The 17324-nt window shown below is 53.1% G+C and overlaps 1 protein-coding gene across 4 annotated transcripts in view; it reads right to left on the bottom strand.

Moving 5' to 3' along the window:
* Positions 1-17324, bottom strand: part of NECTIN1 (nectin cell adhesion molecule 1) — a 156622-nt gene that overhangs the window by 54417 nt on the left and 84881 nt on the right. The window contains exon 6 of one of the 4 annotated variants that reach the window (XM_048827325.2): positions 2770-12130. The exons of the other annotated variants lie outside the window; for them this stretch is intronic. Coding sequence (XP_048683282.1) covers positions 11589-12130 — 542 coding nt within the window. The 3' untranslated portion in view covers positions 2770-11588. Of the gene's footprint in view, positions 1-2769; positions 12131-17324 lie in introns of those variants that run through there. 4 annotated transcript variants of the gene reach the window in all.

Below are 17324 nucleotides of genomic sequence, written 5' to 3'. Positions count from 1 at the left end.
AGGACCATGCAAAAGAGCAGCAGGCCCGCACCCTCTATCCCCGCCTTCTTTCCTGCTCACAGCCCAGTGTGTGCTCCCTTATCTCCCACTGAACTTAGCTGGCTTTGCTGAACCAGCTGTTAGGAATCCACTTATATATGCCGATGCCCCTGTACATCAGTGTATTAGTTTCTGTTGGTGCTGTTGACTTGCATGATTGCAACTGAAGTGATGCTGCTTTGCAGACATCTGCTGTTCCCAGGTGGGGGAAGGTCAGAGGAGAAGAGCTGCCAGACAATAGATATGGGCACTCGATTTGGGTGCTGGCACTGTCCAATGGCCTGCCTGCAGCGCTTGGGCCGCTTGCTGACCTTTTCCTTCCCGTGCACTTTTGCAAGATCACCGTAGGCCAAATCAGTCCAGACAGATTTCCCTAGCTGCCCTCAACTCACTTGGAGGTGATGTGAACCAACAGGACACCGACTGGCATTCAGAAGCACACATCGCTGCTCCTGCCACTGGGAGAGGAACCTATCAGTGCATCGACAGCTGGGAGATTATAGTTATTCTTTAATGCTTTCTTGAGCTGGCCTCTGATGCTGGAGGGCCCCTTTCTCCTGTGCCAGCCCCAGTGGGCTGCCTTGGATGGTCACTGGCAGCACAGTACATGCTGGCCCTTCCCAGCCCTGATCCGGAGGGGTTGCTGTCACCCGTACACGTGAGCCATCAATCAGAATTTAATTGCCACCGAAACCCTGATTAGTCTCAAACCACTAAGATTCCCCGCTCCCAGGTCTCAGTGGCATTCATATCCCAGCTGAGCCAGTGGCTCACCCACCTAGGGGCTCAGGGACTGCCTTCTGGATATTAACGCCTGGTCCCCGAGAAGCAGCCAGGGAAGGAGAGGGTGGGGCAGGACTGAATTTGCTGCACAAATACTGCTTGGGATTCTTTTGGCTCATCCCTCCCCTAAGGCCTCCCAGATTAACATCCCTTTCCAAATTTCTGCCAGGTCCTAAAGGAGAGCATCTTTCCAACCCCCACCCTCCCGCCCAAAAAATCCCCCCAGGGTTTTACTCTGAGCCCCGTGCAGGGTGGAAGGGCTCAGTCCCTGCACTGTCCCTGGGCCATAAAGCTGCAGCTACCGATGATACACATACCTTCATACTGAGTCCCAGCCCCTGGGTTCAGGGGACTCCTAGGAATGTGGGATGCCCCATGCTCAGCAAGCTATAGAGCATGCTAGAGACCAGCGACGGGCCAAGGTGAGTTCCCAGTCTGTGTGAGAGACTGATCCTGCAGGACAAAATTAATCCCTCGTTATGTTGACCATCTTGATGAAGTCAATGGAATGGCCTATGCTTGTTCTGGGGCCGGTCCCCATTTCTATACACCATCACCCAGGACTTCTCAGCCTTTGCCGTACTGCAACCCTCTCTTCCATATAACCTTCCCGCCCCCGCTGACCCCCCTTTCCATATGCAATATGAGAAGGGCAGGGTGGTCACAACCCTCTGACTCATGTGTGTGACCTCCAGGTTGAGAGCCCCTGGGCTAGACTAGATCTGAGGCTAAAGAGAGGCAGCTATCTTGGAGTACGAAGGGTTAAATCCAGCACTGCCCATTGCTTTAAGGGAAACCCCAGCTCGAGGTCAAGCCATCTGGGGAAGAAACGAGACAACCCCCTAGTCAGGCCAGTGCTTTGCAAACTGCATTCCTAGTTCTGATGTAACCTCCCCATAGGCCCTGTTACACTGAGACCAGACGGGTGCCAGCTGCCAGCGTGCTTCATTGAAGATGGGTAACGAACCGTGTGAGCTGAGCTGTGTGATGCAGACTAACTCTTTCACCCACCCACCCACCCAACCTAACCCAGCTTGTCAGTAGAACAATTCTGTACTACAACGCTAATCGGCTGAGTTGAGATCTGGATCCGGCTGAGTTCAGATTTGGATCAGGATCCCACTCCCAGTCTCTCTGGGGTGCTGGGACCCCGGGTTTTGGTTCAAGTTCATCTCTTGTTAAGCAGCGCTATGCAGTCAGAAAAGAAAGCAAACGCCGCCTTCCACTCATGGAGAAACCTGTGCTGGGACTCTGCTCCTGAGAACCAGTAGCCAGAACAGTGTGTTCCTTGTCCCGCTGTGGTCAGGGCTTTTGAGCAAAGCTGTCCAGTGCAATATAGGGAGATCACTATGAGCCAGGCACTACATGTGATAGAATCAATTGGTTTCCCCCACATGCTTACTGAGCTCTCTAATAGGGTTCCGCTCCATGGGTATCAACGGTAAAACTCCCATTGACTTCAGGGGACGTAAGAACAAATCTGCTCTATTTGATCTATTATCTATTGTATCTCACTCTCTAGCTAAATCTCTCTCTCTCTCTCTCTCTCTCTCTCTCCAAAGACAGGAGGCTCTGCGTGAGCAGAGGAACAAGGACTCCCTGGCAAGCTGTTTGTAGGCGGACAGACAGACAATGGATGGCAAAGATTGGGTTTTTCCCTATGTAGAGATCAATCAATAGGCCTGTAGAGATGTAGCCTCCAGGGTCTTCTCTAGCAAGGCACCCTTTCCTGCCTGCAGTGCATTGATCTCTCCAAGCTTGTCCTGTGACAGTCATGGGTTCTGGGCTGGCTTCTTCCCCTTTGGATTGCAAGCAGTCCCGTTTGAAAGCACCGCATATCACGGAAAAGATCATGGCAAGTGGAAAGGCGTAGCTTCCCCTGATTCTGTTGCACCCGGCCACGCGTTGCAGCGAGACACCTTCGCAGTCGAAAAGGAAACGCGCTGCTTCTTTTAAAATTCTTTATTTATAAAAAAGTACATTTCTTTCCACAGCTGACCCACTACTTTATTTTATACAAGTAAAAGGGAGGGTGAAGCAACACCCCCCCCAATCAGAACCATGAAAACGCCCCCCTCACCAAAAATTATTACAAAGGATGGAAAACAAAACAAAAAATCATAAAAGCAAATTCAGTCCATTACATTATTATTTTTTTTTTTTACAAAAGCACTGACAACACAGATTACAAAAAAATGCAAGGGGGTTTTATTTTTTTTTAGGGTTGTTTTTTAATTCCACAATGATAATTACAGCAAGGGGAAAAAAAAAGTCACTGGAGTCTGGAAAGAAAAGAAAGAGCGAGCCAGATCAGCTGCAGCAGCTCTCCATGGACGCCCATTTACACCAGCTGAGAATCTGGCCCCCTCTATTCATTACACTTACATTCACCCTCACGTAGGTCACATATGGAATGCCACGCTGTGCGAATGTATATGGAACAAGCCCCTTCTGCAGGGCCTGGTCTTGCCACCTTTGCTCATGGATGGACTTCAGCCCCATGCGGAGGACCAGCCCAAAGCATTGCAGCCCAGATCCTCAGCCCAATGGCAGTTCGGTGCCTAAATACCATTGGGGATCTGGGCCGTCCCCTCTTACTTCCTACTTAAACCCTGTTTTAAGGGATAACATGGCACCGGGACTGGTGCTGGTTCTTTGGCACGGTGGTGAATCTCAGACTGTGCCATCGCCTTCAACGGGGCTCGTTCAGGTGAGTAACGGCTGCAAGGTTGGCCCTTTGTAGAGTGGTGGGCGAGTTCCAGGAATGACGGTCAGAGGCAGGATTTCGATCGGAGCAAGTTGACAGCCTCATCCTCTCCTGCCCCACCCACCCCCATGCCCCTCCCCCACACATTCCCTGCCTCTCCTGGTGGAAGGGGGTGCTGTGCAGGGAAACGCATTCGTACGCAAAGCGAGTCACTCTAAGTCACTACGGATCATGTCAAAACAGAAAAAGAAAGTCACAAACTGGGGGAGGGGTAAAGTGCTATCGTAAAAGCCACGTAGGATACGGAGAAGTGCGGGCAGCGTTCCCCACAGCGCCTCCTGCTGGGAGAGGCTGGGACTGGGATAGCCACGAGAGCCGCACAGTCAATGTTGCTGGAGCATTCCCCACCGCCCCTCCTGCTGGTCTACTCTTCCAAACACCCACCATTTCGCCAGCATTTCCAACAGCTGTCGGTTTGGGCTGGGATTGTAGAAACTCTCCATTTCTCTACCGGCCAGTGTTTCCACAGCATTTCCTGCTGCTTGGCCTGGAGAAGCTCTAAGCATCTCTCCCGTCAGCACTTCCACAACACGCCCTGCACTGCCTCCTCTTGGGGAAAAAAACTTGGGACTGGAGTAGGTCCCAGCCCCCACTTCTTCACAACAAACTCCTAGTAGAGCTTTGTTTGGGTAGCCCTGCTGGCATGCTACAAATGTGTCCACCTACACAACTCAATGGAGACCGCCCCCCCTTTCTCTCAGCCCTCCTCCTCCAGCAGATTGAACTGTGAGACTCATTGCATGTGTGTGAGAGAATGAAGGAGCCAGTGGCTCCCATCTCTATTTGCTATACTGACTCTCTCTCTCCTCCTCAGCGATCTGTGCTTAACAGTCGTTGAGTTTCTTTCGACGATGAGCCAGGAAAGGCTCCTCTGTCCCTGCTGTCTCTGCAATCAATTCAGCTCTAACGTTTGGATTTTTGTTTGTGTTTGTTTGTTTCCTAAAGAAAACTTCAGATGGAGTTTTGTTTTTTTGTTTTTTCTGACTTGAATAAAAATGATTTACAAAAACACAGGAACAAACCACCAAACAATCTTGTAATTAAATCAGGGAAAATAACATCACTGGGGTGAATTGTGATGGATAATCCCAGACATAGACCCCAGCAGGAAAACAGCTGGGGTGTTTTCATACAAATAATACAGACTCAACTTAGTTTGCAGGAGGAGACATGTCTGCCTGTGCACAGCTCCCTGTGGGAGGGAAAGGGAAACTGGCATATAGCTCAGACCAAATTCACCTTAATTTCCCCAATGGGCCATCTCTGGACCCGGGAGTAGGACCCTGTAGCCATATAATGAGGCCTTTCTTTACCAGGCGGGTCACCCTTCCATCCTGCTGTCCTCACCTTCTCATTGTGATACTGGGTCCTAGAGGCTTTGTTTCTCCCCACTTGTCTCTTTCCCTATGGCAGCTGCATGGAGAATAATTCCTGGGCTACCATGTCAGGGTTGGGCTGCTTGTCTGCAACCTCCGTGCCCATATCCTTGCCTGGCACTAACAATCCCTTCTCCCTGTGGACCTTCCAGGGACTACTGCTTACACAGGGCTGGCTAGGGCTGCCCAGATATCTTCAGCAAGCTCTAGGATTTCCCTGTGGGCACAGATGTGCGCAATATGACTTGCAAGGATCTGGGTTCTATGCACATACCCAAAAGGTCCCTTCCAGTATGCTTCTTCCCCTGTGCTCCCTAGGCGGGCTTCTTCTCTGTGCTCTGCTCTTAGGGGCAGGGTGGCTCTGACTCATGGAGCTACCTGTGCCAGCAGCCAATGCCATGGAGAAGTGGCTCCAGCGGATGGGGAAACCATACAAAATCAGTGCCACATGCAAACTCCTGAGCAAGGCCTCCTGTTCCCCCTTTTGGTTAATGGGCTCCCCCTCCCTCTGCGCTAGTGCATAACAGTCTGCCCTGGGGATAAGCCAAAGAGGCTGTGGATGGAAGGGGAAGGAGGAGCACACATGAAGGCAAGCTGTAGGGAAGGGGCAGAGCGGAGCTACCTGTCTCCTGCCCCCATGGAAATCTGTGCTCTTTTGCCTGGTTAACAGAGAGGAAGGCTAGAAAGGGGACTGTATTGGAGAATTAAACCCTAGCTCTGCAAACGGCCCCCTAGGAACTCATTCTCCACGGCCACAAGGGCAGCTAGCCCTGGATCTCCCACTGGAAATTAGACCCCCTCCCTTAGTAATACTCCGCGGTGGAGGCCACCCCAATGTATCTTCCTGGCCTTCCCCAGGGGTAGAAAGCCTGGGTTCACAGCATGAAAGTGCCACGTCTCAGGAAGGTGAGAGGCCTTGGCCGGGATCAGCAAAGCTGTCTAGGGGATTTGGACACTCAGCTCCCATTGAAAGGAATGGGAGTTGGGCAACTGAATCTCACTGGCACTTTGAAAAGTTCTCACAGACTGATAGACTTTAAGGACCATCGTGATCATCTAACCAGACCTCCTACATATCACAAACCTCGCCCACCCACTGCTGTAATAGACCCCTAATCTCTGGCTGAGTCACTGAAGTCTTCAAATCGTGATTTAAAGACTTCAAGTTACAGAGACTCCACCCTAGTTGACTCTAGTTCAAACCTGTAAGTGACCCATGGGCCCCCCCCACTGCAGAGGAAGGCGAAACCTGCTCCCCCTCCCCCAGGGTCTCTGCCAATCTTCCCTGGCTCAGCCTCTGTGTGCCACCAGGGGCAAATCTCCAAGAGCAAAGCATGGAAGCAAGGGGCGGCGTGTCTGTCCAAACCAAAGGCCAGACCTGGGACCACCAGCATGGGCCTGAGCCATGTGATTTGTGCACTTGTAGCTCTCCGGCCTAAACTAGTGCAAGGCCATTGACTTCAGCGCCTGGCTCACGGGGGCAAGTGACAGACTGAGGGTCAGAATGACAGAGGGCTGACTGTCCCACCAGCCCTCGTTCCTTGGAGTGAGGCGTACCCGTGCCATGACCACCATCATCCCTCAGGGAATGGGAACCGCTCACTGCCACTGCCCAGCAGCTGGGCCTGGTGCCAATGGGGGCACGCGCTGTCAAACAGGAGTCACAAGCCAACAGTCCGACACCGCTTTTACAGCAGCGCGACAGTGATCAGAATCTGGGCCCTTATCGGAGACAGCGAGGCACAAAGTGGTTAAGTGACTTCCCGGTGGCAGAGCTATGCAGGGATTCCCCATCCCTTGACTCAGGGCCCTGAACACCAGGCAGGCTTCCTCTCTAATTGCACCTGCTGGTTAGCGCAGGTCACAGAATTGAAGGCCAGAAGGGACCATCGTGATCATCTAGTCTGGCCTCCTGCATATGGCAGGTCACAGAACCTCACCCAGCCACTCCTGTAACAGACCCCTAAGCTCTGGTGTGTCTCGTGGGCAGGCTAACCTCGCTGGGCTGTGAGGCTCAAGTCGCTGGGGTGGGGAAGGAGTACCAGTTCTAAACCATTAGCTCCCATGCAGCCCTGGGACACAGAACGAACAGCGTCCTCAGTTTAGCCCGCTACACATCTCCCCTTCACAACCTTCCTGCCGCGACAGCCCCTTTGACCTAAATAGGTGGGACACTGTCCACCCCGCCCCCCACAAGCAGAAGGGCTGGACTCCCAGGGACGGGACTCCCAGGGTCAAGCAGCAGCAGAAGGGCTGGACTCCCAGGGTCTCGTTATTGTATCCCAGCAGCTCTCAGACAAATTGTCAATCCATAATTTTTCATGAGGCATCTTATTCCTCGCTATAGATTAATGGCGAATCGTTTAGGCTCACTAATTAAGGCCCCATGAGGGACGCTTGTCCAATTAACTGACCCCATAAATGGTCACCCTTCCAGTAACGAGAGCCAGAAGCATCCTTCTTCTGAGAAGAAGGGGGACGGAGCTAGGTGCCCTTGGTTTTTCCATGGCCATAGGGCCCAGGCCTGCCCCTGGTGATGCGCTGTGGGGACAGAGGAAGCCAGTGGGGTGCCTGGGACCACCTCACGCTGTGGAATGAGCAGATTTGAGGTGTAGCTTCCAAGCCAGATGTGCTGATGGCAAGGGGAGGTGGGCCCTGCTTGGTTCAGAGGGGAGGAGTGCAGCTAGCCAAGCAGGCAGGGCCCCGTTTGGGGGTGGCATTGGATATATTTTTCCCCCTCATCTTTTCTACTGGCCCTGGTGTAGTCAGAGAGACAGCAGGTCTAACACGACCCAATGGCTGGAAGTTGAAGCTAGACAAATTCAGACTGGGTATAAGGCATAGACATTGAATAGTGAGAGTAATTAGCCGTGGGAACAATTTACCCAGGTTCACGGTGGAGTCTCCATCACTGGCCATGTTTTTTGAATAGATCTGCTCTGGGAATTCTTTAGGGGCAGGTCTCTGGCCTGTGTTACACAGGAGGTCAGACTCGATCCCAGTGGTCCCTGCTGGTCTTGGGATCTAGGAATCACACCCTGCGGGGGGCGTGTGGGTGAATGAGCCATTAACCCCTGGGGAGGTGATGTTACCAATGACGATGGTGTCTCCCCTCAGCCCTCGCTCCCCCATGGCCACCCGCCTGTCTATGATCTATCACATTTACGTCCCGATCCGCGCCCTGAGCCAGCCTGCTGTGTCTGCCCAAGGCTGTAAGCTTGCTCCTCATTACACTGGAACGCTATGTGTCTGTCTCCCTAGCTCTAAAGAGCCCTTGATTTGCCTACAGGTGCGAGAGTCTCACACAAACACACACTCTGGATCATTAACGAGAGGGCAGGATTCCCATCTAAGTGTGCAAATGGGAGCTCCCTGCTTCACACCACACCTTACCTCACCTCCTGCCTGCGAGTGTGCAAACAAGACACCCTCTTACATCTGGTCAGTTCACATTTACACACAAGTCTAAAAAAGGGTGCATGCGCTGGTGTGGTGACTTAATTTGCTTTCACATATGAGCGTGCAAATGGAAATTTGGGCACATCTCCTCACTTCACATTTGCACGCTACGCGCAAAGGGAACATGCCATCCCATCACCTAGTCATTTGGAAACAGGGGACGTATCACTTTCAAATACAGGCAAACAAACCATCACAAAGAGGAATCAAATCCTGCTTCCCTGGCTCTGGCTCCATGCACCCTACTGAACCTCCTGCTGAGAATCTGTATCCATGTTCCCCCTGGCGATAAACATCCATCTCCTCAGCTGGACAAGGAGATCTAGATAGCCAGGAAAACTGATCAGGAAGGGAAGGAGGGATGGAAACAGGATGACTGGGGATTCACTGCATCAGAGATTCTGCAAACAGGGTGTATTGCTGATAAGCAACACATGAGAATGAGCTGGGATTACCCTGAGGCAACTCTGCGGGATTCAGCAGTAAGAAAATTTGCCAGACCCTGGATTGGGGGCTCCTGCTTCTTTGGGTTGTTAACCCAGGACACAAGGGCTGCTCAACTGGGCCTGCGGATTTTGCATGAAGTTCTGGCTCACCCATGTGGGCGGGTACATTCAGAGGTGGGCCCAAGCTGCCAAATTCACACCTGCAGCTGGAGTTTGGATGTCCCAGAGTTTGGGGTTAGCATGGGCCTGGGATTTTGGTTTGGCCCTTTTTGGAGTCAGATCTGGCTCCAGAAGCCCCTATGTTTGGGATTGGGAACTTGGCTAGGGCCCATCTCTACTGTACGATGCACCGTACAGTACGGAACCACCAGACCACCCGAGGTGACAGCAAGGTTGCAGGAGGGTAAGTGACTGACTGAGATCCACCAGGAGTATAAAGTTACTTCCTCTGCTCTGTCTTTATCCCGGGCCCCCTCTGTGTCCGCCATGTGCTGGGAGTCTCATATCACGGCGGTGCGCCTTCATCCAATATGTGCTGCTATCCCTAGGCAGGACTGGGTGAGGCCTTGACTCCCTTCGGGTTTGCAGGTTTACAACAGCGCCTTTAATCGGTACCTAATCAACGGGATGCTGGGGATTTCATTTCCTTCAATGGGGCATTTGCTCAGTAGTACGAAAAAAGAAATCCGAGATCCCCAAATCCCTATGTTGAAGTGAGGGTAGAATTCAGTCTCCCTGGGTATGGATTCACCTGTCAGCGATGGATGGGCACTCTAAAGTTTAGTGGCTTCTCTGAACCCCTGGATCTGTGGAGACGGTCTCTCCCGAGATCTCTAGGACATCCTGCTTTCGATGGGGACAGAAGCACCCCAAGAACAGCCACTCTTGTGGTGTTTCCCCCAAGAAGCCCAGAAACCACCAGGAAAAGCCAGAACAATTACAAGAGAGTTACCTGATTTCCCATCTCCCATAGCAGTAATGAAATAGATCAGTTGAGGGAATGGTCTGGGTCAAGTCCGACTGTACCTGACTCAAGCCAGAAACCGTGGAGTTGGTTTTGGAACAGAGTCTGGCTGGACCTGGATGTGGGATTTGGGTCTGGATTATTATAAAGGGTCCGAGTCTGCTGCCCAGTTGTATGGCAGGGCCACCGTCAACGTCTATGGCATGAAACCCGTATATGGCACTGGGGGAGAATTAAACCCATTATAATACGCCTCTGAAACCGGTGATTTCTTTTTCAACAGAAGATTCATTTAGCCATTTGATAAAGGAACAAAAAAACCAAACACCTAGTGAATCCTGCCTTGGTGGAAAGTCCGTGCCAGACCAACAGCCCTGGAGACTGAAATCTTAGCCACAGAACAGCAGGGGTAGCAGCAATCCAAGCTTCCCTCCAACTTCCCCATCACATCTCAACGTGGGGGAGAGGAGATCAGCACACACGGCTCAATCAGCCTCCCAAGGGGCTATTTGGTGCAGGCTATCAGTGGCCATAAGGGCAGGGATCATTATGACGGAGATGTGGCTGGCAATGCTCTCACAAAGGGGAAGGATGTAAACTGATGACTGCTAAGAGCTAGCAGTCTAAATACAAAGAGCCTGGCCTGATGCCCACTGAAGTCAACACAAAGGCCCCCCATTGATTCTGAATGGCGCTGGAGTTCCCCTAAAGAAACCATCCACTTGGCTGGGTGGCACCATCCCCATAGGCAGCATGTTTGCGGGAAGGGCACAGGGGTGTTTCATGGAACCCTTCCCATCACTGTGGCATGGAGGAATGTGCAGAGGACAGGCGCGTATCGGAAACAGGGTGAAATTAACTCCTCCTTGGCTAAAACTAAAAATCCTTCACGTCTTTAAACAACAGGACACCCCAGCAGTGACCAGCAGCATCACCACGGCCAGGGTTCCCCCCCCACCCCTTTCTCTTTTCCTTTTCTTTTTGCTGGTTTGTTTTTAAATACTGTAAAGGGATAATAAATGGGAGGCAGAAAACGGCAGCTCCATTTCCCTGTGCCAATAACAGCCCCGTGCGCCTTGGATTTTGCTTAGTTTCCTTTGATTCTAATTTGTTTATGACATGCTTAACACAGACTCGCTTGTCACAGGCGCATTGTGGGTAATGGAAACACCACAAAAAAAACAAACAAAAAAATTCATCTGATATGGCATCTAGGTCTTCATTGCTTTGTGCTTTTCCCCTCCTTGGTCCTCCTGTTTTTTTGCCCTCCCATGGACTCCCCCCACCCCCAAATAAGACAACATACAAACATATTCCAGTGTTTCGGGGGGCATGGAGCGGGAGGGATCTTTGAGGAAGGGCGATTAGAAACACTAAGACACAAACAGGGCATATTATACAAGGATGGGCAGTAGTGGTTAAAGCAAATAGTAACACCTAAGCCACTGATCAGTACAAACACCACAGAAGGGGACAAAGTCATTGGGAGAAATTAAAAAAACAAACCAACCAACCAAAACAACCTCCCCCCAAAAAACGATCCAAAAGCAAAGCTACCAGCCCCTCCCACCCCTCCCGCGTTGCCTCCGAGTGAGTGGCAGGCGTCTCAAGTCTCTGTCGAGCTCCCTTGGGCCGGGCAGCAGTGGACGTGCATGGATGTGAGTGCGCGCGTGCGATGCATGTGCGAACAGCCCTCGGCCGGGGTCTGGAGGGCGGGGGGGGGCGCGTGAGTGGGGGTCTGGGGAGGGGGTGAGCTAAACGTACCACTCTTTTTTGGAAATAAAAGATCCGTCGTTCTGGGAGACCATGTTCTCAGCCAGGTCCAGCTGCTCGGGGTCGTACTGGAAGCCGAGTGTCCTTTCGCCGTAGGGCTCCGTGTGGGCCCCGGTCTCGTCCACCGTGAAGTACGGCCGCTTGGCGTCGTCCTCATACTTGTTGGCGAGGCCCAACTTGCGCTCGCCTCCGGCGTCGTCCTCTTCGTCCTCGTAGCTGCTGCCCCCGAGCGGGCCCGGCTTCTTCTCGTCGTCCGAGTCGTCGGGGTACTGCAGGGTCTGGGCCATGGGCGGGTGGTGCTGCGGGACGCCGGCCTTGCTGTACCCGTTGCCGTACACGTGCTTCTTGGTGCTGTAGTCGCCCTTGAAGGTGTGATGCCGGCGCCGGAGCCCCACAAAGAGCACCACGGCCACCACCAGGACCAGCGAGACTCCGCCCACCACGCCCCCAATCACGGCCGTGGGGATGTTCGGCTGCGTCACTGATTTGCGGTCATCGTTGGGAGGCGGGGTGGAGGGGAATTCTGGGTAGGAAAAGACAGATGGAAGGGGGAACAGTGTCAATCCATGTGCAATCGCACCCTCGCTCCGGGCTTGCATTTCAATCGGTTATTGTTTGGAAGATGAGGGTAAGGAACAAGGAAGGGAAAAATCGGGGAAGGGGAGGAGCTTACGTACGGCGGCCACGACACGGGGTTAGCGCTCGGGTTCTAGGTGTTAGTGACAGGCGGACCGCGCACCATTGCAAGCTTTCCAGGTCAAGCCACCACCACCAGCAGCATGCAGGAGCCCCGCACGCGACAGACCTCAGCCCACTTCACCGGCGGCATCTAAACCCAGCTTTCCAAAAGCAGGGCCCGGATTCAGGCTGCCTCTGTGCTTCGACTGCCCACCTGGAGATGCCTTGAGCATGATTTTTGGGATGGGCTGAGCACCCACGGCTCCTGGTGACTGAAACTCCAGGTGCTCAGTGTTCCTCAAGAATCAGGCCTGAGGTGTGTCCGGTCGGGCAACTGAAAACAGACGCAGACAAACCAGGGAGGCTGCTTTGCAAAAGTTTGGCCATAGAAATTCGCACTGCACTGGAACAGACCAGTGGGCCATCTACTGGCTTTGGATCAGACCAATGAGCCATCCAACCTGATATCCCTCCTCCCTGCTGTATCAAATGCAGCCCATCCAGCCCTCTGTCTCAGACACCTCTCAACATTGTCTGATGCTTCAGAGGAAGATGGAAAACCCGATGATGCATCTGTGTAATTCAACTCCATGTAATGGAGCCATCTCCTGCCTGACCCCAGCTGCTGATCAATTTACACCCTGAAGCATGAGGATAGATAACCTCTATTGTTTTATTCTGGCCGGTACAGTGGCACTGCAGTTGCTAATCCTGTTCACACAGAGATCCTGGCCTAGTTCAAGAAAAAGAAAATTGAAACAAAGTTATTTTCCTTTTCACCTTGTTTATTTTATATATTTTATGTTACCACAGACAGCGGTTTGGGGCCAAGAGAGCAAGACGAGCTGCTAGGCCCCTAGGCTCAATAAAAGCCCCTAACAAAAAGCTAGCCCTCTTCCTCCGTGGAATGCCAGTTCCATGGGTGCCTGCATGGTAGTGCCATAGTAAAGCTGGGTCTGCATCCTTCCTTCCCCAACCTCTGTCACTGGGCCAGCAGCCATCTGCCTGGAACGTGCCTGTGTCCTCGGCAGAGGGTCTGGAATGCCCTCGCTGTGGGTGGTGCACTGGCAGGGTTAATGCCCACCTGGAAATTCTGGGCACTTTGCCAAGGGCAGCCCCTAAAGCCCAATCCTGCAAGGGGCTGGTCATGCTCCACCTCTTGTGGAGCCAATGGGAGTTTGAGGTACTTAGCATCATGCAGGATTGGGCCCTCAATGCGAAGGGGAATGCCGGGCTGTTTCCCCAACGGTCCTGGCTGCACCTTGGCAGTGATGCTGCATCAGGGCGGCCTGTCCTCCTGTGGACTCGGTACTGTGTGCCTACTCTCTGCTCCAGGGCTCACAAGAGTGGGAGGGAGGGAGGGTCATCCGATGCCCTTTTATAGAGCCTCCAATCCAAGGAACTCGTTAATCAAATGAATTACTAACTAGAGCTAATTACTAACAAGACTTCCAAACCTGCTGCCTCACTGCAGGTCAGTATCATTATCCCCAACCCCGTCTGAGAGATGGGGAAACTGAGGCACACAGCGATGGACTGGACTTGCCCAAGAAGGGCAGTAGCAAAGCAGCGAATAGAACCCAGGTATCCTGACTCCCAGCTCTCTGCTCTAGCCATTGTCTAGTAGTGCCTTCAAAACAACACTACCCTAGGGGGCCGCTCCAGACAGAGGAGAGAAAGAGAGTGAGCGTGCAGGGGAGTAGCCCCTCGTCTCTCCTGGCACTGCCAGGCTCAGGACACATCCAGGAATGTCCCATCAGGAAAGGACACGCACGCACCAGCCAGCCGTCTGGAAACACGTCAAGATACATTCCTTCCATGCGAACACTCACAACACGGGGCCAGATCTTGCTCTTGGGGAGCTGGGGAAAATCCAGAGCAACTTTATGGACTTCAGCGGCATTGTTCTGGATTTACACCAGCCATGCCGAGAGCTGAATCCAGCCCCACTGACCTTCCGAGGAAAGAAGCAAAACATTACACCACTGTTCCCGCAGCAGAGCATTGCCGATGCACACTCCCAAGGCTGCTGCTCCCCCTCCCATCACCGCATCGCCCCCCTCCACACTCAGCAGCATTGCCCTTGCTCTCAGGCCCGCTGGCTTCCACGCTCTCTCCTCGCCAGCCTGTCTGACCCCTCCAGTTCTAAGCATCTCCCACTGTGAGGCGACCAGGCCATACACTGGAGCAGCCCCTCTCCCCTCAAGGGGAGCCTTGCCTTGCCTCCCCAGCATGGAGATTTGGCTCCACCAGGCCCTGGGGCTGCTCCTCACTGCTGAATAGCTCTGCAGCTGCCTCCCCATCTTCTGCTGCATGCAGCTGCCAATCAAACACCAAACTCCCCTCTGGAATAGAAGCCAGGACTACGGGCAGACAGACAACCAGCAGAACAATGGGTGATTTCCACCACTGAATGGTTGCAAAGCAAAAACAAATAAAAGGCAATGCCTCCCCCCGCCCCTGACACCAATCACGATGAGCTTGTGGCTCTCATGGCCACAAGAGGCCAAGCACTAAGCAGGAGTGCAAAGGAGGATTAGACATTTATGAGTGATTGTAGGAAACATCAAACAAACTAGAGTTTGGGAAGAGACAGGAATCCTGATGCTTCAGGGCTTATCCCAACCTCAAGTTCAGAAGGAAACTTTCCCCGGGGACAGGTTATCCTAGAAGTGTAGCATTTTTTCCTCTGAAGCAGCTGGTGAGAGGAGACTGGGCTGGATGGAGCACCAGTCTGATCCAGTGCAGCTATTCCATGTACCCATGGTTGCTAGTCCCTCATTTCAAACCTTCCCCAATCCTCAGAGATAGAGGTTTTGTTTGTGCTGTTGAACAAGAGACATTTAAAATCTCCATCCTTCCCTCAAAAATTGCTCCTCTTTTGCATTGTCCCGGATTGACAGTGCCAACTCCTTTGCATTAGGAGTGTTATTAGTGGAAGGCAATGAAACTGATCGTAGCAGAGGGTTTTGCAGCGAGACGTGCCAGCCAGAATGGGACAGGTGCACGCAGCTGGGGGCGATTTGCTCCTTCCAGCGCAAGACAGAGGAAAAACGGACAAGCTACATTAAAAGGCGGCCAGTTTAGAAGGCCTCTGTGTCTGTGTGTGTGTGTGTGTGTCCAGAAAAGCCAGTCAGACGAAACTAAAAACCTCTCTTGTCTCAACTGCTAAAAATGTGACATCTATCCCTAATGGAAACTGGATAATGCTAGCTGCTGATGGCTCAGCCTCTTTCTCTCACACGCACGCACGCTCAGCCGTCCCACTTCTAGCCTCTGCCGTGGCCCCATTGAGCTGGGGGGGGCCAGTCCCTGGGAGTAACCCCAACACTGGCGAATCTTGAGGGGGTACAAAGCTGGTGTGATTCTCTACGCCAGCCTTTTCTCCCCTCACAGCTTCTGGCACATGGGTGTAGCTGGAATGCTGCTGATCTCGGACCATTCCCAGAGGCAGGGATGGCTCCTTAGAGGGCTACTACAGCTGAGTACAAGACAGAGCAGCCCTCCAGCTGCTCTAGCTGATGCTAGTTGACCAGACTGGCTGCCAGCCAATGCCAGAACCTGGGGGCTGGATCTTTCCCCCCCAGCCCTAAACTCAGCTTGGCTGCAGTTCAGAATTGGTGCCTCTCTCTCCTGCTCAGAGATGTCATAAGGTCTTTTCAGGCCCAAGCAGCTGGTGGAAAACGGGAGCTCAGTTCTCCCCCTGGAGCTGCCCATGGAAGTCAGCTGGGGACTGGTACCACATGAGGAGGTGGGGAAGTCTCTGGGGTTGTACAGATTCCTCCCTCCTCTTGGCTCCAGGGGGTAAATCCAAAGGGAGAGGCCGTGGTTCTGTGTCGAGCAGAGAAGGGGAGTTTGGCTCCTGTCTCCTCGCCAACGGTCTTGTTAGCCCCATGATTCAAAGGCAGGAAATGGGATGATTCTCCTTAAACCCCCCACCCCAACCTGCAAGATCTCCTAATGTTCGGTTTCTCTTCTCCCATCCCCAGATGTCACGTTTCATCAACCCCCCTCCCCACCCCAACGCTTTGGATGGGAAAACTAACTTGTCAAAGTGTCGCATTTCACACCTTGCGCATGGAGGAAATGATTTCACTCAAACTGAAGCCCTGTCCCCGTCCCCCCCGCAAAGCCAGTTCTAATGCAAAACCAGGAATGACTGCAAATCAGCAGGGAAAGGGGGGCTCCTGCACCGTGGGCAGCACTGAAATTTCACGGGCCGCTTGTCAGCCAGGGAGAGCAAGAGAGACGGGGAGGATATGGAGAAGGGAAGGGACAGAGAGAAAGAGAGGAGAGAAGGGGGATTGCAGAATGGCAGGGCGATCAAGAGAAGGAAACACAGTGACACAGCAGAGAGGGGGCCAGGGCTCATTGGGAAGCCAAGAATGAGGCCGTTCCCGGCACTGCCACTGGGTGGCGGGAGAGACCACTTTTGTCCTCCAGCGGATTGGAGGGGAGCAGTTCCCTGCAATCATTGCAGCATCTCTCTCTCTCTCTCTCTCTCTCATTTGCACCCCTCCCACCAGGGTTCGCTGCACAAGAGAGAAGCGAATCCCCACGGATCCCAGGAGTGACCCAGCAGCCCCTACTCTTGCCAAGCAGGGCGACTGGGGGTTCCCAGGGACAGCTGCCCCAAACACGGTCTCTTGCACCCCTTAGTGCCTTTGCTCAGCAGAGACCTGCAAACTCATGGCTGTCCCCAGCTGGTGGTAGCAGCATGCTGACGCCGTAGCAGGCGGTACCCCACACTGCCCATCACCACCACCCTCTGGGTGCACCCCCACGTGCTCGGCAGGGTGAGACCAAGGGGAGAGTAAGGCTGGCAGGGCCCTGGCCCTGGCCCAGCAGATGAAGGAGAGATGTGGCAGGGTGGGATGAAAGTCCTGGTCTTTATTTCCACATCAGGGCTGTGACTTGCAGGCAGATCTAGAGCACAGAGATCCCTTGGATCACCCATTCCCTGTCAGGGGCTTGGAACACTTTCCAAAAGGCTGAGAAAGGGGATTATCCCCACTGACAGACGGGGAAACTGAGGCACA

This window comes from Caretta caretta, chromosome 22 (assembly GCF_965140235.1).
Source record: "Caretta caretta isolate rCarCar2 chromosome 22, rCarCar1.hap1, whole genome shotgun sequence".
Taxonomy (NCBI): domain Eukaryota; kingdom Metazoa; phylum Chordata; order Testudines; family Cheloniidae; genus Caretta; species Caretta caretta.
Note: the sequence above shows the minus strand (reverse complement) of the source record. Positions and strands in the feature narration are given on the sequence as shown.